The 20554-nt window shown below is 36.2% G+C and overlaps 2 protein-coding genes across 6 annotated transcripts in view; one reads left to right on the top strand and one right to left on the bottom strand.

Moving 5' to 3' along the window:
- The window catches only part of LOC107062399 (uncharacterized), a 4476-nt gene extending 4248 nt beyond the window's left edge, over nucleotides 1–228 (top strand). Inside the window, exon 2 of the mRNA XM_015312989.1 lies at nucleotides 32–228. Coding sequence (XP_015168475.1) covers nucleotides 32–228 — 197 coding nt within the window. The remainder of the gene's footprint in view (nucleotides 1–31) is intronic.
- The window catches only part of LOC102597121 (helicase and polymerase-containing protein TEBICHI), a 44731-nt gene that overhangs the window by 6510 nt on the left and 17667 nt on the right, over nucleotides 1–20554 (bottom strand). For 2 of the 5 annotated variants that reach the window (XM_006356600.2, XM_015313007.1), the window contains exons 9-26: nucleotides 16017–16178; nucleotides 15686–15925; nucleotides 15288–15500; nucleotides 14660–15010; nucleotides 14349–14501; nucleotides 12839–13054; nucleotides 9875–10093; nucleotides 9680–9797; nucleotides 7962–9100; nucleotides 7496–7693; nucleotides 6211–6470; nucleotides 4998–5187; nucleotides 4791–4901; nucleotides 4350–4702; nucleotides 3118–3226; nucleotides 2862–2999; nucleotides 889–985; nucleotides 481–642 (exon numbers count right to left, since the gene is read on the bottom strand). In XM_006356600.2, coding sequence (XP_006356662.1) covers nucleotides 572–642; nucleotides 889–985; nucleotides 2862–2999; nucleotides 3118–3226; nucleotides 4350–4702; nucleotides 4791–4901; nucleotides 4998–5187; nucleotides 6211–6470; nucleotides 7496–7693; nucleotides 7962–9100; nucleotides 9680–9797; nucleotides 9875–10093; nucleotides 12839–13054; nucleotides 14349–14501; nucleotides 14660–15010; nucleotides 15288–15500; nucleotides 15686–15925; nucleotides 16017–16178 — 4338 coding nt within the window. In that variant the 3' untranslated portion in view covers nucleotides 481–571. Of the gene's footprint in view, nucleotides 1–480; nucleotides 643–888; nucleotides 986–2861; nucleotides 3000–3117; nucleotides 3227–4349; nucleotides 4703–4790; nucleotides 4902–4997; nucleotides 5188–6210; nucleotides 6471–7495; nucleotides 7694–7961; nucleotides 9101–9679; nucleotides 9798–9874; nucleotides 10094–12838; nucleotides 13055–14348; nucleotides 14502–14659; nucleotides 15011–15287; nucleotides 15501–15685; nucleotides 15926–16016; nucleotides 16179–20554 lie in introns of those variants that run through there. The other 3 variants (XM_015313008.1, XM_015313009.1, XM_015313010.1) reach the window with 3 other exon arrangements.

Raw genomic sequence — 20554 nt, 5'->3', positions numbered from 1 at the left:
ACAAGTGCTATTCAGATTGCTACTAATCCAGTTTATCATGAAAGGACCAAACACATTGAAGTGGATTGTCATTATATCAGAGAAGCTGTAGATAAGAGAGTCATTACTCTTCCACATGTATCCAGTGATCTTCAAATAGCTGATGTGTTTACAAAGTCTATGGCACGACAACGTCATCAGTTTCTGGTAGGCAAATTGATGCTTTTTGATCCACCGGCATCAATTTGAGGGGGGATGTTAGCATGATTGGATAGATTCTAAATATCTGTACATATCTATGTTATAACTCTAAATATTTGTGTAATGATGATAGGAGATAGCATAGATTAATGTAGCATATTTTCAGAGATATTACAATTAGGAATAGCATATATTTAGGGATATATAGCAGATTTTTAGGCATGTAAATCAGAATTCTTTCTATTTAATGGAAGAACTCTCATTTGAGAGAACTCATTCAGCAAAATTGACACAGGTTACCTGAAAATAACAGCTGTTGATACTGTTCAAACAGCATGAAGCAACTAATAGTTTTAAACTTTGCCAACAAATGTCCACACTTAAAAACCTATCATTCTCTGGCCTGGAAAGGTTCCAACGATCCCCATGTGCTCCCAATCTTCAGTTTCACATGCAGTGGGACTGGAACACAACCGTAGGAACTACTATAAGCACAAACTTCAAGAAGAATATCAATTCTAAGAGAGGGAAAAAGTACAATAAAGAACGACATAAGATCATTTAGTCCACCAAAAGGTTTAACTAAGGTTAAGTCAATCAGAGGATCTTCCACGCCATCCCCCAGAAAATCCTCTAATTGACAAACCTGAGATAAACTAGGACTTATGATCCCAACAGGCATATATTTAGTTTGCTATGATCCCTTACCAAGAAGAGAAACAGCACTTTCCATGCTCATCTGCAACAACAATCCAGCTTCCTTTGCAACAGAAGGATCAGCCTCAAGTACTAATTCATCATGAACCTTAGCAATGTCCGAAGCAAGTGATCAATATTTAACCAATACAAACTCAAATGCAACTGTAAGCAAATAGCTCAGGAACTAAAATGGAGATGAGAAATAGACATTTCTTGTCCTCCTACTAGAGATTCTAAGCACTTCCTTAACCAGAAATACACGAAATTTCTCGTAGAATCATCTAAACAGTACAAAATCAACTAACTATATGCTCCCTTACCAAACTAAACGATATTTCAGTTCACTTAAAAAAAATAAGTTCATAACAATATTGAAAATTGTTCCTTCTGTCCATTATTGTGATACATTTGACAAGCACACAAGTTCACCAATTAACTAGAACTGTATCAGTGTAATAGAAGAAATCATTTATTTGAAACATCAAGTATATCAAGTTTAATTCCAATTTGAACTCTTGAAGTTTCGAGATTCTCATAGTAATACAACTCCACAAGTGAGTTAAACGTTCTGGGACATCCTAAAATGAAGCAACCTAAATAGGAACAGAGAGTGATGACTATGAGCAATTGAACCACATAAGGATGGCAATGGGGGAGGGCAGGGCGGATGCGGGTCTCCTCCAATATTTGTCGATGCAGTTTTAGCTTGCTGATGCGCATGCCTTTTTTACTTTTTAAAAGTTGGGATTTAGTTTGAGTTTGTTTTCAATTATTGATTACACCTCTGTTAATGGTAAAAACTTAAAAGGAAAAGAAGTTAAAATTTGTCCATGACTTAACTTCCTAAAATGATATTTTATCAAAAAAAATTATTTAATAGAACATGATATTTTATAATTTTTAGGCAATAAAATCTTCTATTATTTTATGGTTGAATACTACTCCTACTTGAGAATAAATATGTAATTCTTGAAAAAGAAAATAGATAATGTTAATGTCTTCCCTTACTTCATCTGAATTTGACCAACTCTAGGAAATAACCAGCTTTGCAATAGTGAACATTTAAATATGTATTTAGATGAGATATCTCAGGCAAGAGTAATATTCAATAAAAAGTTAATGAAAGAATTTATTCCCCAAAAATTATAAAATATCATGTTCTATTAAATTTAAAAAATGATAGAATATATTTTTACAAAAGAAAGTCCCAACCCGTAAGTAGTAAAAAGACATGGGCTGCCATCTTAGGCTGCATTGACAAACACTGGAGCAGTAAACAGTGGAGTGGGTTTATAAAATAGTTATCGATGAAAATGTTGCTAGCTTATAGACCTAATAAAATAGTTTTAAATCAACTGTTAAATAATTCTAAATATAACAACGGTGATTTATAAAACTTTGAAATATTTGTATAAGTAAATAATAAAATAAAGAAAAAAAAACTTAAGAGGGGCGGGACGGGCAGAGTGGGTTGAGAATAGAAAAAAAAATGTTATGCGGGGGGGATTTAGAATTTTGTGTGTTTGACTAAGAGCAAGTTTGGATTAACTTAAAAAAAGTAGTTTTTAAAAAATCAAGCTTAAGTAACTTTTAAGTTAAAAAATGAAAAGTAGGGGAGTACCTGCTTTTAACTTTTAACTTTTTTTAAGTCATTTTAAACTTATTTTAAGTTATTTTTAACTTTGTCAAACACTCCCAAAAACTAAAAATGACTTAAAAGTAGGTTTGACCAACTTTTACCCCAATCCAAACAGGCTCTAAACCCACCCCACCCCTCACCGCCCCATTGCCATCCCTAGAACCACAACATAAACTGTTACTGTTAAAAGAATACGGACTGCTTTATCCCTCTAGAGACAAAAAAGTCCTTTCTGAGAGTACCAAAAACTCAAATAGGGGTGAATTGTCAGTGTCATAATTGAAAACAGATGAAGAACCAAGTGAAAGATTTTCTGTTCAGGCAGAGAATACTCGAAAACTACCTGTAAAATAATCCGACAACGTCCTTTAAGCACATGAAACTTTTCATCAACCGCAAAATGGGACAGTGATTTCTCAAAATGATCAAGCACAGAGTGAATGTTTATCATTGCAATCTTGATAATGTCTGCAGCAGACCCCTAATTGCAGACATAGAGACAAAAAAGGCAATGATAAATTGGGTAAATAGGGAAGGCAAATGATTGAGGAAGGGAAGGATGGGGCAGAACTCAGAAGTGGAAAAGAAAGCAAAACTACCTGGCAGATAGAATTCACAGCTTGCCTCTGAGCTTTAGACTTTTCCTTACTGTTTCCGAAGTTAATTTTTGCCAAGAAACGCTTTCGTCCCTTGAGGGTTTCTATATAACTGCATCACAAAAGCAAGGGCAACTATTTAAGAAATACCAATAAAAAAGGTTGTATATGTAAGGAGAATTAATAATGTGTTACTGCACCAACTATAAAATATGACTAGCTTAGAAAGAACGAAGATCGAGCTATTAAAAGAAAGAACAGTTGCAAAGTCATTCATTTTCAGTTTTCAGCAGATAAACATGGCCATCAACAATCTGTGTGCAACATATGAGGCCTAGCAACCGCCTGCAATGTCTTATAAAACAACACAACATGTATAATATACATGATCTTCTGATTTCCAGCCTGAACTGAGAAAAGTCAAGTCAACATCTTTCAACTAATGAATAGTAACATTACTCCTAGGTTTAATGACTCGAGTGCATGATGTACAACCAGAAGGATATAAGGAAAAAAGGCAATGGGAAGATTTAAGAGATGGAAGAAAGATATCTAATGAGAGAAGATAGAGAACGAGGGAGAGAGAAAGAAAGAAAGAAAGAAAGAAAGAGAATGAAATAGAGAGGCATAGTATAAAATTAAAAGATGAAAACAATAATCCATAAAAAGATTCCTAGAATAAGAAGTTCCCCCAGTTGACGTATATGAATCAGATACTGCGGCAGGCATTTTCTCATTCAAAGGATAAGAAGTTTTCAGCAAGTGCACAGGAGAAGGAAACAAAAGATGGAACTTACGAAGCACTACGTGCAACAGTGCCAATAAAGTGACCCTGAACGTGAGACCTTGCAAGAAATTATAAGAAACATATGTGCATGAAAAAGGACGGAACCAGGTTTCTGTGATTGCTGGGGCAGGCACAAGGCAAAACATGGAGTAATATTACAACCACTAACTAGATCCATACAAGCTTAACATGAAAAAAGAGAAGGAAAGATCAAGTAGTCAACATAAACAAGAGTGCCTTCTCGTATGAAAATTAAAACATCAAACAACAACTATAGTGCCTCACTACCTTGATTTTAGGAGGATCAAATTAGTTTCAAATACTTCAACCAAAAATTCTTTTAACTGCATCTAATACATCATAACGAAATAGAAGAAATAAAGAAACTATAAACAGAAAAAGAACTATTAAATATTGGTGAAACAAACTTTTACTAAATTGATCTCACCCTTTCTCACGGCAAGATGTAACTGCTTCCTGTAGCCAGGAAGCAACACCTGGAAAAGATCTTTTAAAGCTTTCGATTCTTTCAGCAGCTTCATCTGCACTACAATCGATTTGTTCTGCAAGGCTCTTAGCCCCCATTCCATAAAGAATGCCGTAAACCAACCTTTTAGTTTGATCTCGCTCCTCTCGACTCACAATAGCCTCTGTTTTACCTGTCCATTTTGCAGCAATCATGTTGAAGACATCACCTTGGGGTTCACTAAGCAGTTCGATCAACGAGGAATCTTTAGAGAAATGGGCCATCAATCTCAGTTCTATCTGGGAATAATCTGCTGTTAACAGTAACCAATTGTCCTGCGAAAGAGTAAGTACAATATTCAACTGAAACCATCCAAAAAGATAATTTCATATAAAAAGTAACTTAAGATTAATCAAGAGATACCTGAGTAGACACAAAAAAATCACGAGCATTGATCTTATAATTATTGACATCTAACGGACAAACGTCTTTATCCTTGTTATTCATTTTGAAGTCAACCATATGTTCAACACACTAGATAAATAAAACAAAACAAATTAACCAACACAGGTTATATTATCTTTAAGGATGATTCACTAATAACAATGAAATAATGGAATAAAAGGGAACCTGAAGATTAGGTTCCTCCATTGACAGTCGCCCTGTTGCTGTTGTCGTCTGGAGCCAATGACCATGCAGTGTGTATCTCTGTGTCCTCATAGATAGTCTAGCAAGTGAACAGATCGACCCCAATGTACAATTCAAGAGTTTTGCTAGAGTACGGTGCTCTTTAATTATAGGTACTATTGGATGTTCATTCCTGAAAAAAAGGGAAAAAATTCAATCCAGACATGTAAAAGGTTAAAACAGAAACAGTAAATGAAAATTACATAGATGTGCCGTACTTATTGCACATCCTATTGATCACCAGAAAATAGGAATTACCAGAGAATAGAACTTGACCCACCATGGTGTTTCACAATTTTTGTTTATATCATATCAACAATCAAGACATCAAAAGTACAACATCACATATTGCTCAAACAAACAACTATTGTGCCAATGTGCATTAACCCGAACTGTTTGGGGTCTGCTATATGAATAGTCAATCTCTATTCCAACACTCAAAACTTTCTTTAAAACAAAATTAGGGGTTCTCTAAGACTAGAGGTTCTCCACTTACAACTGAAATACCAATCCCTAACAAACTAAAGGAACTCCTATAAAACACCAGATCTAATGTAAGTATACCAACATAACTAAGTCTACATTCCAACTGGTTTGGTCTTGTATATATGGATATTTATTGTAGTCATAATAGGCAGCCTAGACAAAGAGGGACATACAACTGGGCCAAGGAAAGAACATAAAAACTTGTGTCTAAACAGTGAAACTGCCGGCTGTGGACCAAGGGAATGATGATAAATAGGCAGCATAGACAAAGAGGAAGAAACAACTAACCAAAAAAAGAACTAAACCAAGAAGAGGCAAAAACTAGTGGTCTGAAGGTTAATCTGGCCCTGGCCAAAGGCTATCTTCACTTCTTCTAATTGGATGGGTGGGATCTGCCGGATTGTTTAGTCGCTATAGACAGAGGATAACACAATCAACTATGGAAGAAGCTAAACTAAAATGACATAAAACCTTGTGATTTAACAATGCAACTGGGCCTAGCTAAAGGTTCTTTCTTATTACTTCTTTTATTGGGATGGGGGACCAAAGGATAAATGACCCTAGATAACTGCATAAAACATAATCATGCAGTAGGAGAAGATCAGAGTTAAGCGGCAAGAAAGTATCTTCCTTCAATAGGGATCATATTAACAGAAAAATCTTTTAGTACCTTAGCAAATCCAAGCAATGCTTATCAGTACTAGGGTGCTTCTTTCCTTTTTTACGTCCTTCTGGAACAGGAAGCTGTAGATGCCCATAGAGTACATTCGCAATTTCTGCTGCTGTGTACAATGAAAAAGTCATGCCAGCCAACTTGTAAGCTTCCTTTTCCAGAATCTTCAGCTTTCTTCCCAGAATTTGTCGTGCCTGTAGGCATCCTTCCATGTCAACACCTATTCCGCAGAGCTCCATGTCTGCAAGAACATTGACCTACAAGATAAACACACATATCAATTACTTCCAACATTGGGAATGGCATACCCTTTAACAAGTAATAAGAACTTCCCTCTGGAGAATATTTACATCATTGTTCTCCAAACAAGAATAAAAAGCTTGTAATCCTTTCAAGTATTAAAGCTTGAGATATTTAGAAAAAGAAGCAGTTCTATTTGGCTTGAGAACCAAACAAGTACGATAGCATCTAAATTATACGAAGGAAGAGATGAAGGTGAAAACATTCTTAATAGTGTGATAGGCCTTCTTCAAGACAAAGATACTTCAGCTCATTGCATATATACTCTATTTAAAATTACAAAACTGAAAAAAAATGTTTTTCTACAGATTGTTGAATCGATTAGACAGTGAATAATAGATGTTACACATCTGCAAATGCCTCAATGGATGTTTTTTCAGTTCTTCATGTAGAAATGGGGGAAGGACAATTACTACTTTAAAGAAAGCGAATTTCTTGATGAACACCCTATTAGGTACAACTGACATGTACTTAGGCTTTTAGGCTCATGCCAGATTGTTCTGCCTCCCATAAAGAAAGAGAACAAAAATGATAGAATAACACATTACCTATGTCAATTTTCTTCTAAAGTTCATTTATTCGATAAAAAATTTAGAATTCATCACACATAATCCAGGTCTGTCTTGTGCTGGGCAAGCATTAAAATACTAGGAAAAGACCAAATATTCTATGGACAATAATTTATTTATTGCAAAGAACCGGAAGAAAGTTGCAAAAACTTGGGGTCAGCTCCCCTTTCCTAAGATCCTGGATGTGGCAGTAATGAATTAACTTATTACAGATTTGACCAGTTACTTGGTTGGATAGCTTTGATGCCCCATAGCGACCACAGAAAAAGCTTGCATTTCCCATATTTTACATGATTTAATCCCAATCCATCACAAGTTAGATTGAAAGATGATCCACCTTCGCAATGATTTCTAGAAGGGATAAAACATTGTATGGTTGCACTAGAAATGGATCACATGCAATATCTCCCTACCAATGGCATTTCAGTTGCTCCAAGTGCTTCAACAAGTCCTTCAGAAATGACTAATTTCCATAGAACAGAACGCAAGGCTCGTGTTTGTGCTACTCGACGACAACAACCATTATGAGCAACTTGTCGCATCTGATTCTTCCATCTACCATTTCGATTAGCGGCAGCAGCAGCCTCGATGGATAACCTTTTCTTCACTTCCTGCAGGAACATGGCAACCTTAGAGGAAAAGTTTTTAGACAATAATGCACTTATAGTCAGCAATTGTTCAACGGGCACTAGATGTTCCAGGACAACAAAAGGCTAGGTTATCTAGTTCACTGATAACTTAGTGACAGTATTTCATAGACCTTACACAAAGGGAAACAAAAACAGCACTATGTATAACTATAACAGCAATAACCTCTATGAGAACAAATGTATAAATTATAATATGTTCAAGCTGATTATTACGAGATATTAGGGTTACCTTTTCTATACTAGGGTTAGAACCTTTCTCCTCATCAGGCCAGAGGACCCAAGCTACTATACACAAGTCAATTGCATCTTGAATGGGAACAGGAGACAACAGATAGCAATTGTTGTCAATAAGATCCACTCCGAGAGATTTGACCAAAAGACTCAAACCACCAGATCTCTGAATTGAAACAGTAGGATGCTTGAGTACCTGAATCTGAACTTTTAAGTTCCATGTAAACTTTTTTATATCTTTTTTTCTCATTATGGTACTAATTTTATTCCATCGGTGTATCGCTATCTCCCACTGAAGATTTGGTGGTAGAACATTCCCAATATCACCACTGGTAATGGGCGACGATTGGCTATTCCTTTTGCTGTTGGACCAAAATAAGTCCCTCGGAAGATTTACATAATAGACAGGAGAATCTTCCCAACAAATTGCTATGCCATATATTTCAAATGGGGCAATGCTGTTCAGTGCAGACTTTTTGCTGAAATGGACATCAAAGTAAAACTCCTCAGCAGCTTCCCAGAGACCCAGGAAAGTATCAAATCCACCAACAACAGCAGTCGCATTCATAGGGCCCTTCTCTGATGTTTCTTTGACTCTTACATTACATATCTCAGCTCCTTCACAGTGTTGTTTCCCAGTATGATTATGATCAGTACATGTACCACCTCCTTCGATCCCCTTAATTTTTAAAGTAGGATAAGGGGAAGTCTTTGCATTATCAATATGATGAGTAGATTCATTAACTTCAGCGTTAAGACCATTAGGTCCTTCTATATCAAATGCCTCTTTGTCAGCAATTGTTTTGCTTTTTGCATTTTCTGCTCCAGCATCAGGAATAGTGATATTGACCTCCTTACTTTTTTCTATGGATGTGGAAGAGATTCGATTTGCATTCTCCAGGCTAATAAAGCTACTAGTCGACCCTTCTGCAGAGGAGGTACTAGCTTCTTTGTGAGCACCATCTCCAGCAGCAGTAGATATGACAGGCTGTGCAAGCGTTGACACATCAAGTCCAAGCGACTTGAAAGCTGAGAATGCAGCAAGCCTTGCTTCCTCAGCTTTATCGAGAACAATCTTGCGTGCACCATTTTTTATCTTTTTCGCAACTCCTAATTGGATCCTCCGTTGTGCAGAACCTTCCATAGTTGATAAAACAAGTTACCCAATTAATAGACAAACAAATAATCATTTAATATGGCAATCAATAAATCATCTTAAACCACTGGAGCATTTATGAGCATAGATGAAAATGTGAAGGAATGTCAGCAGAAGGAAAAAGGGGATAGCAGAAATATGCATTTCAACAGCAGTACAATATATTGAACTGTGGTTTCTTGCACGAACGGAAAGTGGAGACTATAGTGTTGCATCAAATGAATAAGAGTAAATTAGTCCCGCATACTATGAGGAAACACGAACGGTAGAAGGAAGAAACAAAGAAGCATACTGAAGCAACAAGAATGATGGTGACATTACATTTCTCAACTTCTGTTGCTTGTTAACATATAGTAAACCTTGCAGAACCATATGAAAAGTGAGTCATAAGCATCATAGTTTACTATGTCCCCTTTGCTTCTCAAATATAGGGATGTCAAAAGCAGATAGACCACTCCATGGATAAACAAAGAAAGTAATGGTCTCCATCCAGTACATGAAGCATTCTCATTAGGGTAAGTAACAGGCCATCAATGTGGTCCCAAATCATCGTAACTCACCTTGGTCAGCCCATGATGAAGACTCAAAAAGTACTTTGATCATCTCAGGAACAGATGCTTCAGCAATTGCTTCAGGTGTCCGAAGACCCGCTTTATATAGTGCTCGAGCTCGGGAACCCTGGTGACTTCTCATTAGTTTTAAAGAACTTGATCAAAATAAGGAGAAACATATAGGGAAGAGAAACTCTTAGTTACCTTAACATATGGAATGGTGGTGAGCTCTACAATCTCTGCCCGCACACCAAATGAGACACGATTTTGGAACTTTGATACTAAGCCTTCAAGGTCATGCCAACCAAGCCTCTCACAAAAAACAGAAACCATGGAAGCAAACCTTCCAGCATTTTCTTGTAAGGCCTGAACCATGCCCCTTGCAACTTTAAATGCACCACAAACCTCGATAACCGGCACTTCCTTCATCACATAATGAGAACTTGGAATTAAGAAGACTATGGCAAGATTACTTCCCAAGCATCGATGAGCAAGAGACGACTCAATGGGAGACAAGAAACGCATAGCACTCAAAGTGTACATACAACAGTTGATAAAATTCATTTGAACCCGAATACATAAAAGGAGGACATGTATACATAAAAAGAAAAAATATCTCAACAATTAGCTAGAGAAAAAAGTGTTGAAGGAATAAAATGATGCTAATCATCGATTCAGTACTTGCAGGTGCGATAAGTAAGAGAATAGAAAGATATATTAAAGACTACAATATTTGAGGAATACAACGCACATCTATTTATAGGTGTTAAACACAAGACAAGTTGTAATACCCCTACCCCGAGCAGAATTTAATTATCATCAAAATAATGAACGAAACCTCGAGAATGATACTTAAAGTAACGTGAGAACGATATTTTATCTTTTTGGTTTCTCACAAGGAAAACTATATTATGTCTATAGGACAAAACAGCACAACACATGTGGCCTTTAGATACTAAGGCGACAATAAGAATTTGATATCATATGTTGCAGGATATTTTACCTTCTTAACAAGTGCCAAGAAAGACTGAGGTATAAAAAGAAATCTAGTAATTCACAACGTATCTATTATTAGAATGTAAATAATGAATACAATCTGGTAGTCTTGTATTCAACCCTTTCTCCACTTCTCCTCCAATATATTCAATTTTCATCGACGGAAATTATGTCACCGATTCCGGGTCGTTCTTTTACGGAGGGTTTTGGGAATAACTCTGGGAGGGTACCGTGGAAGGATGAGTTGGATCAGATGAGAATCAATGTGTGTTTAATAGGTGGCGCCCGTAGGTTTGAGTTAAGATCTAGATGACCATCTAACTGAACAAATTCCAAGTCAACCTTCTTTGCTCAAGTGATTCTCCTCTCTGAGAGCATGTTCTCCCATTGGGAATTTTATATCCTTGTAGCACTGAAGGACTCTGGAGCTCTCAACAAAACGATGGTCTCTATCACTCCCCTGGCCAAAGTGAGTGATCAACTCCGCGGGGGTTTCTAAGTCCACTCTGAGTTTCGCGCCTATGGGCACCCCTTCTGAAGGAAAGGAGCTAAAATGAGAGTATGGCATTAGTCATGTTGATTTGTATTATCTGATTCTGATCACATGGGATCTAATCATATCAGATAAGTTGGGAAGTTTCAGATTTTTAGGGATTGGATTTAGAATAGAATTATCCCTTAATTCTGGACTATCTAGAATAATCAAAGGACTATTTTCCTTTTCTATCAGAGTAAAAATGTTCTACTTATGGTTATATGTGAGCTGTTGAATTCCCTTGACATGAAGAAAAATTCAAGTATAGTGGTAAAGGGGGTACAAAATTGCTTTAGGTCATATGTTCAAATTACAACTGTGACATTCTAGAAAATGCCCTTATATAAATTTCTGGTTCCGGCTCCACCACTGGACGTATGGGTTCAATTCCCCAAAATCCACGTGTGTATGTCTATCCACCTTAAAATGATAGTGTACTTGGCTAGGGTTGCTAGCATATCTTGTTACATTAGTATGACATTACGAAAGGATTCACCACTAGCCAATCAAGTGGGTGATCAGACAAGATGTTGCTGAATGTCACTGTCTAGTAGGAAGTAGGAAACTCCCCAGAAATGAGAAAAGAACGTGTTTATGGCCTACAGAGAGCACTGTAATTCAAGAAATGATTCTTTAATGATTTACCATGTTTATTATTTTGAGATGTTATTGATGTGCATGAAAAATCTGATTTTAATATTAAAGTGCATGTTTTCTTAACAAAGAAAAAAACATGTCCAGCCTTTTAGAGGGAGCTCGATGAGACTTAGAGCCTAACTAGGCTGAAAAAAAGTAGTTTTAAGTAAAAAAATAAAAATCAAACTTTAAATGACTTTTAAGTCAAAAAATAAAACGTAGGGGGAGTCCTACTTTTGGTTTTTAACTTTTTTTAAGTCATTTTAAACTTATTTTAAGTTATTTCTAACTTTGTCAAACACTTTAAAAAGCTAAAAATGACTTAAAAGTAGGTATGACTAACTTTTAAGTCAATCCAAACAGGCACTTAATGTGTATTTGAATACTCACCCCATTGACCTTTGTGGTACAAGTTCTATCACACCAGATTGCTCGAGTTGAATACCACTTGCATACTTTCAGTGGTAAGCCCCCACACTAGACTTGTGGAGGCTTCTCTTGTCAATTCTCCCATTAATATTACATGTCGGGCTATGTCCCATTTCTACTTATATGTAATGTATTCCATAGAAGCTCCATTGGCATTGACTCATTCTGATATATGTATATGTATAATCGAGTTATGCCTCTCACCTAAGCTTATTCAGATATGTGATGTTTTCATGCAATTCTATGATATGCTATTGTTTTATATTTAGTTGATACAACAGGGAAAGGGGTTCGCGGGGGAGAGCCAAGCTTGTTTAATGCCGGTCACGCGCCCCTAATTTGGGTTGTGACACACATGATAATTGTCCAACACGGGACAATATCTCACATTAGAACATAACTCTTCCAATATTTAACTCTAACATTCTACCACTAAACTTATGATTCTAATAGCAGGTATTCACAATAAAACATAATAAGTGTGTTCTACACTGCAACTATGAATAAAATGAAGAAGAGGTGAGAGAGAGAGGGCAACAGTAGTGTTTTCCATTCATTTCAAGGAAATTTACCTGCACGAGCCTTGACAGTATAAGAGCCACAAAGAATCTCCGACAGATGCGAAGCATCTTCTCATCTGACAGCATATGGTCATTCAGAGATCTGTTATCCAACTTTCCCTGCAACCCTTTAGTACCAGCCTTTGACCTATAAGATGCACGAACTGGTGCACCATGAGCCATTCGCATCAAAAAGGGTTCTTGAACTCCAACCCGATTGCCAACTGACTGCACATCAAAACACAGAGCACACAAATGTCTCCATCACAGTCATCATGATTGTAGGAACAAATTTATCTCATGAAGTAATGTCAGGCAATTATCATATTAGCAACCAAGCACAAACTGATGACCTCAAATCTTGGCATGCCACCTTATAGAAAAATCAGGCAGTCTTGAAGCATCAAAATCACTTTGAACATTAACTAATTATTCACATTGATTATAAAGAACTTAAAACCAAGTGACCAATCATTAAAATATCTGTTCCTGCTAAAGAACTTTTTTGTCCTGTAGTCCTTGAGGTAATAAGATATTTTAGGGCATAGAAAGAAAATGGTAACTCCATAGTTTACCAGTTAACCTAGCATTCTAGTTGAAGATGCAAGATACTTCACCTACAAATCTTTGAAGACAAATAACTTATGCTATGCAGTTAACATTAAGGAGTCATAGACTTCATGTGTCAGAGAATGAGAAATTAGCTCCAAACTAAAGTACCTTGCCTGTACACAAGAACTCTTTTTCAACTATACAGTACATAGCTCATGAATCATTAGCACGCTTTCCCTAGCAAACTGACAAACATTAGAAAGCTCAACGAATCCATACTTATTTGTCAAGGCAAGACACAAATAGTTTTAGATAATTGGCAGGAGCTGGATAATTTAAGAGCAGTTGAAGTCCTACGGTCCTGCCTCAGGTAATGCGTGAAGTCTAGTGGTCATATTATTCATCTATTGGAAAACGCATCGAATGAGAAAATTGGAGAAAGGTGTGGCAAAAACAAAGGTCAACTCCCGAACAATCAGCAAGTGAAGGACAAATTGGCAGCATGTAAGGAGGTTTGTGATAATTTTTCCATTTTTCTAGTAGGGGTGTTTGGATTGGCTTTTTTAAAGTAGCTTTTAGCTTATTTTTGTACTTTTTAAGCACTTTGTGTCTATCCCAAACACCTCCAAAAATAATTAAAAAAAGAACTTAAAAGCCAATAGCTACTTAAAATAAGTCAATCCAAACACCCTCTAGGTCGAGTACTTTATGCATGAAGATAATCCATTTGGTCATTGTGCTCGGACCTCTATTATGGATTTGTGACCACGCAACCAAGTAAACACAACAAGATGGACGTGGGGCAATCTCAGGAAAAAGACAGGAGGACAGCATAGAGCATCTTGGGAAATAGAGACACCAGCCCCGTCCCCCCCATATACAAAAAAAAAAGGAGGGGGGGGAGGGGAATTATGATAATGGTTTAGAAATGAATGAATGATTATGCAGAAAAACTCTACAGTTCAGTTACCTGATCCAGGGTAGACAACTCCATGAACCTCTGGTAATACAGTTCCCAATCTGGCTCAAGATCAACATTAATGGGTGTCACTAAGTAAACAACATGCAGATCAGATGCAAGCACAAACCCTTCCCTCGCTCTAATCAAATCATCCAAGACAACCTACAAAACAAGAGAATGACCATTGTTGGATTCCCACCCCACTATTTGCACTCTACTAAATTGCACAAAATGTAAACAAGGACCATTTGGCTAAAAGAACAAATTGACAAGAAATGATATGATGATAAAGTGGTAGTAAGTGGAAACAACTATGTTACCAGTGATTCTTCAGGGGAGAGAGAACTGCCAAAAGCTGCACAACCAAGAGGCGTGACTGTGTATAATTTGGTATCTTCACTCCATCCAAGAAATTTTTTATGGCATAACCAGCGAAGAGAATCTTGTGCTGATTTAACCACATCATCAAATGGTTTTGTTGAATTGAGAAGGGTACACCTAACGTACCGGTTAATATCACTAGCTGTTTGAACAATACCACCAGCAACAACTTCCAATATTGCGTGGATCATCCCATTCTTATCTTCGGATAAACAAGAATGCAACGGTGGACAGCTCTCGTTAACAAGTGCCGTTATTCGTTTGACCTCTTCGGGTTTGCAGATCAACACCTGAAGCAAATAAACAACAAAACAATATTAAGTTTATGGCACAGTTTCAGCTGCAGTGAAGACTTAAATAGAAAGCAAAAGATGCAAATACAGACAGAAAAATAGTAATATATGAGAATAGAGTCAAACAGGTGTAAGCAACTTCAAAATTGTAACATTTTAACAAACATTTTACAGAGAATAGCTTGTAAATCAGACCTACAAATTACACCTTTCCAAGTATGCAAGCTCTGAATGAACAAGAAAAAGAAACGAATAGGAAATGGTCAAAACATACACTCTCTCCTTTTGTATCTATACCCGTCCGACCAGCCCGACCAGCCATCTGTCGGTACCTTGTACCATCAATAAAGTCACGACCAATACGTGGTTGTCGAAAAATAACTCTCCGAGCAGGAAGGTTAACCCCTGCAGCTAAGGTTGATGTAGCTGTTAAGACACGTACAAGTCCTTTGCGGTAACAGGTTTCAACTGTTTCTCTTTCCTCAACCTTCAAGGTAGAAAAATATCTCAGATGAATGCAGATTTACTCCAAAATAGGGAAAGAGAACCCACCCACCCAAACAAACAAAAGAAAAAACAGGAAAACCTAGAGAACTAAAGAAAACATTGACTGTAACACGTAAGAATCAATAAACGTACTATAACAGCAAAATAACTTTAAAATGACATTACCGTGAGTCCAGCATGGTGATAGGCAACACCGGCAGGAAGAGTCTCTTCCAGAATAGGATCCAACCCAGCTGGAGATCTTCGTAAAGCATCAATTGCAGAAGTAATATCAATTGACTCATTTTGGCCGCTCAGTTGATTCAAGGAAAATCTTTTAACATGTTTCGCCACATGCCTAGCAGTAGATTCACATCCTTTGCGACTTGAGCAGAAAATTAGCACTGAGTTGCCTTCTTGGACAACCTAACAAATCTCAGATTGATATAATTTTCCTTCTATTACTTCTCTCGACAAAATAAAGTTCTACTAACAAAAGTAAAAGAGAAAATTATACCTCATTGCAGAGCTCCACAATGTGATCTGGATCTTTACCACCAAGATCAGCTGCTTTCGAGATTGTTCTGACAATGTCCATTTTTTGGTTATAAATTGTGTTTCCTACTTTTACATATTCTTCCAATGGAACAGGTCGAAACTCGGTCTGATACAAAGCTGCCTGCAAGAAACAACTTTGAGAGCTTCATGAGACATTCAGGATAGAAGGAACAAAGAGGCTTATTCCCCATATTCACATGCATAAAGGACAAACAGGTACAGTACAAGACTGGAATAAAATTAAGTTAGAACTACACCAGAGTCGGTGATCCAAATCGCTTTAAAGTAAGATGATCTGTAGCATCAATTGTTCCCTTTCCTCATGTGACAATTAACAGGGAAGACCTCAGATGATTGTTTTAAAAAAGTTGAACAACATGAAATAAAAATTCTAACAAATCAAAAGAAACTCAAGATTGAACCGGCACAATTAGGACCCAAACATGTGGATGGACTAAAGAGAAAGGAGAGTGTTGCTGATTGTCAAAGCTATGAGAGAAGGAAGATCGGGCATGTTTACCAAGTTGGCATGACTAACATTCGTCCCAGGTGAGACAAATTAAGATTTATTTTTAAAAAGATTTAAATAGATTACGATGTTTCAACCTCATACGCAGTAGCTCGACGGAAACAAGACAAGCTATGGGTGACTTCAAAAATGGGATGATAAAGTCCATGTGACACTTACGGTACCAATTATCCGACCCATATTGTGGACATGCCTGGCAACAGGGTGATTGAGAAAAGTGCCTAAACAGTTATACATTTGGGAAAACAACTCATTGGTATTAGATTAAAGGGACAGCCTGAAAAATATAAGACTAGATTTGAAGTCAAAGAAGGATGGGAAGAAGCTTGACCTACTACGGTTGCCATAGTTTAGGACCCCTTGTCAATGTGAATGTTGGAAAAATTGAGAAAAAGAAATAGTCATAAAGAAAGTTATTACCGGAGATATGAGGGGAAGCTCTTGAGCCAAGAACCCAAGGCACAGTGAAGATTAAGATGCATAGTTAAGGACCTTTCAAAAGAAAACCATTTTATGTTTTTTCCTTCTTCACAATTCACGCACAAAATGCTCTTTAATACGCAACTATTGTCATCCAAACTTACATCAATCTACCACCTTCATGCCTTTGCTATAAAATAATTGTTGTGCATAGTGTCCATTCTGTTTTTTGTATGCCCTCAAGTACTGCAACTAGGTTAGAGAAAATGACGAGCAACTTCATGGGAAGGAAAGGAGGAGGAAGAGAAATATCATTTGGAAGTTCAAAAAGAACCAAAGCCCTAAATTTTGGTGAGAGGGGGCACAGGGGGTCTAGAGATTATTTTCAAACCTTTAACATAACAGAATTGGATAAATGGATATTGGAGTAGAAATGTAGAAAATGTCATGGAGAAGGATAATAGTCACAGGGTATGAAGCCTCTTTTCATCATTTTGTCATACGTGATGAATATGAAGAGTTAAGCTATAATAATCCGTCCAGTCGTTATGAGTAAACAATTGATAAAAGAAATTGGGCCAGAAAATTATTGGAATAGTGACTAAAAAATTTTTAGCCTAGGCTAACCTCAGACGGAATCTGAGCGAGGTAAAGTTGAGGCAATCTGGGAAAGGATTGGATGAAATGTCTAAATTGAAATTGGTTTTCTATTAGCTAATACGTTAAAGAGTTCATAGAGCTTTTGGAACTGAATTCAAGTGAGTAAAATTGACTACGTCAAAATTTTGAAGTGTGTTCCGAAATAAGCTATTTTGGAGGAATTTTTGAGGTCCTATCCTTTACATGCCGCTATAGCGGCGTGTCAGCCGCTATAGCAGGATTTTTAAAAAAAATCAGTGAGGGCCGCTAGAGCGAGATTGGGATTTGATTGGGCCACTATATTGGTAAGTTGCTATAAATGTAGGAAAACCCTCAAAATCGGCCATAATCATCCAAGAACATTTTGGAAAAGAGAAAAGGCGACCTACAGCAAATATCATCAGCTTTTCAACAGGAATCTTCATAAAGGTGAGCAATTTGATTCCCTACTTTTGTAGTTCGATTCCTAGGCCTTAGAGAAGGCAATCGTGGAGCTAGGGGAGGGTTTGGATTCATCCTAAGGTGGGGGAAAACTCGGGTTTATGAGGATTTTAAGCTGCAAGACCTTGGATTATTCTTTAAAATGTTTGTTCTTGATTTATTTACCGTTATTCACTAATTTAACCATTTTTTAAAACTGGCCGTTATTCACTAATTTAACCATGGGATTGTAGTTTAGGTGAATTAATGGTGAGAAAACCCTAATTTGGGTGGAATAATCATGAGGTTGGCCTAGGGATTAGGATTTGGATATAATCCAAACGTAGACCAATTGTGATTTATGTTATACTTGTGTTATTATTTTAGACCGAGAACAAGTTAAAGTTTCACAAAAGATCAAAGGTTTGTGATCAGACTTCTACAGTATCTATTTGGCACCAAGGTAGGTTAGGCTTTCTTAACTAAGTAGTTAGACCTGTTTCCAATTGCATAATATCTTTAGATTGTTGGAAGATTGCATGCATAGGCTTTCGGGCATGGAGTCTGGATGGTTAAATGTATGGTTGGTTGTGATTTAGACTGATGATGAATTTGATTTGTTATTGTTGGCATTATGATGTGGTTGGGTGTTATCCTGGAAGGTAATTGTGGGTGATTGGATTATGAGTAAAGATATTCCGGAAGGATTTATGGCGGGTAGGCGATGGTTGGTTGTGTTTGTGTTATGTGTATTATTATTATCATTGGATCAGGTGTCACGCCAACACATATATATATTAATATTGGATCAGGTGCCACGCCGACACATATATATATTATTATTGGATCGGGTGCCACGCCGGCACATATGTATATTATTATTAGATTGGGTGCCATGCCGGCAAATATATATATACTAGTAAAATTACCCGCGCTTCGCGCAAGAATTTAATATCACTGAATTTATAAAATAATAATTAAAACCTATGAGTCATTAAAACTAAAACACCATATTATCTTACATACAAGATTACGTATAACAAACATTAATAATGTAAATGAAGATGATAATTATAATATCTTATCATATATCCTTCAATCAATCATCTTATAATTTATCTTTTTGCCCAGGAAGTGTTATTACTTGATATTTTTGGGGATTCAAATGAACATCAACCATACCAGAGATATTAAATTTTCTAATAAATAAATAATCGGTGGTGAAGGGATAAATAAATTTTAAAAGGATGAAAAAAATGAACAAATATTCTAATTCTAACGTGTCGAAAGTTCAGCTCTACCTTTTGGTTTAGATATATCATTTTAAAGTTCCCCATTTAAATGTATTATAAGTAATTATTAAAATGAAAAATTAAAGGGAGAATGTATCATATTGGACAACAATTTAACTTATTATATATACTTGAAAGGGAAAAAGATTACACAAATTATTCAGTTTGTTTGGGTGTTTTTTTTAAAATCAACATACCCGAGTAATGAAGTTCAATTTGAAATTATACCTCTATTCTAATCACAATGTCGAGAAACACATCTATTACTTCAAGAAAGTTTTTACAACTTGCAGTAAACTTGAATATATGTCCATACTTCATATTGAATATGAGCAATTAATTTATTGTGTAGATTAAAAGAGACTCCAGTCTAGTCATATTCCTCTATAGGTTATCCGGCACATCTTTGAACCCATGTCAAAAGGTTATTAATTTTTGTCTTCTTTTCCTGGTTCACTTCGCACATCAAGGTGCGATAAAGTTTTTAAGGTCTTTCTGTCCTTACAATGACATACCAAATTTGAATTTTGTCTTCAAGAGATAATAGTATAGATCTTTAAGGAATTTTTTTACTGTACCTTCAACAATTTCAGTTGAGAAAACTTGTGTGAATACTCAATTAACGTGTGTTGTTTAATCTGTACCAACAAATATTTATAACAATAACTTTGCAAAAACATAAACAACAAAGTTTAACACATGTACTCAAAAACAACAATTAATAACATAAGCATAAATTAATGACTGCAAACAGAAGGATGAAACAGAAAGGAAAAAATTGTACACGAATATTTAATTGTGCAGAAGAAGAAGAAGAAGTTCAAAATTTTCGTTGTTTTAAAATAAAATGAGAGGAAATTCCTCTATTTATAGCTAGACAACAAAGGGTAGTATGAAGAAATGTTTATTGTGCCTTATCGGAAAGGTCACAATTCTTTGGAAAAGTTACAACCCTTCGTAAAGGTCATAACTTTTCATAAAAGACATAACTTTTCATAAAAGTTGCAACTCTTCATAGTAGTTACAACTTTTCATAAAAGTCGCAGCTTTTCATATAAGTCGCAACTTTTCATAAAAGTCACAACTTTTCATTAAAGTCACAACTTTTCATAAAAATCGCAAATTTTCATGAAAAAGGAAGGCTAGTTTTGTAAATATATAAATTAAAAAAGGAATCCTGGTTTGTGGTGGCGCCAC

This window comes from Solanum tuberosum, unplaced genomic scaffold (genome assembly GCF_000226075.1).
Source record: "Solanum tuberosum cultivar DM 1-3 516 R44 unplaced genomic scaffold, SolTub_3.0 scf00225, whole genome shotgun sequence".
Lineage (NCBI taxonomy): Eukaryota > Viridiplantae > Streptophyta > Magnoliopsida > Solanales > Solanaceae > Solanum > Solanum tuberosum.
The sequence above is the reverse complement of the archived record's forward strand: the minus strand, read 5'-3'. Positions and strand labels throughout refer to the sequence as shown.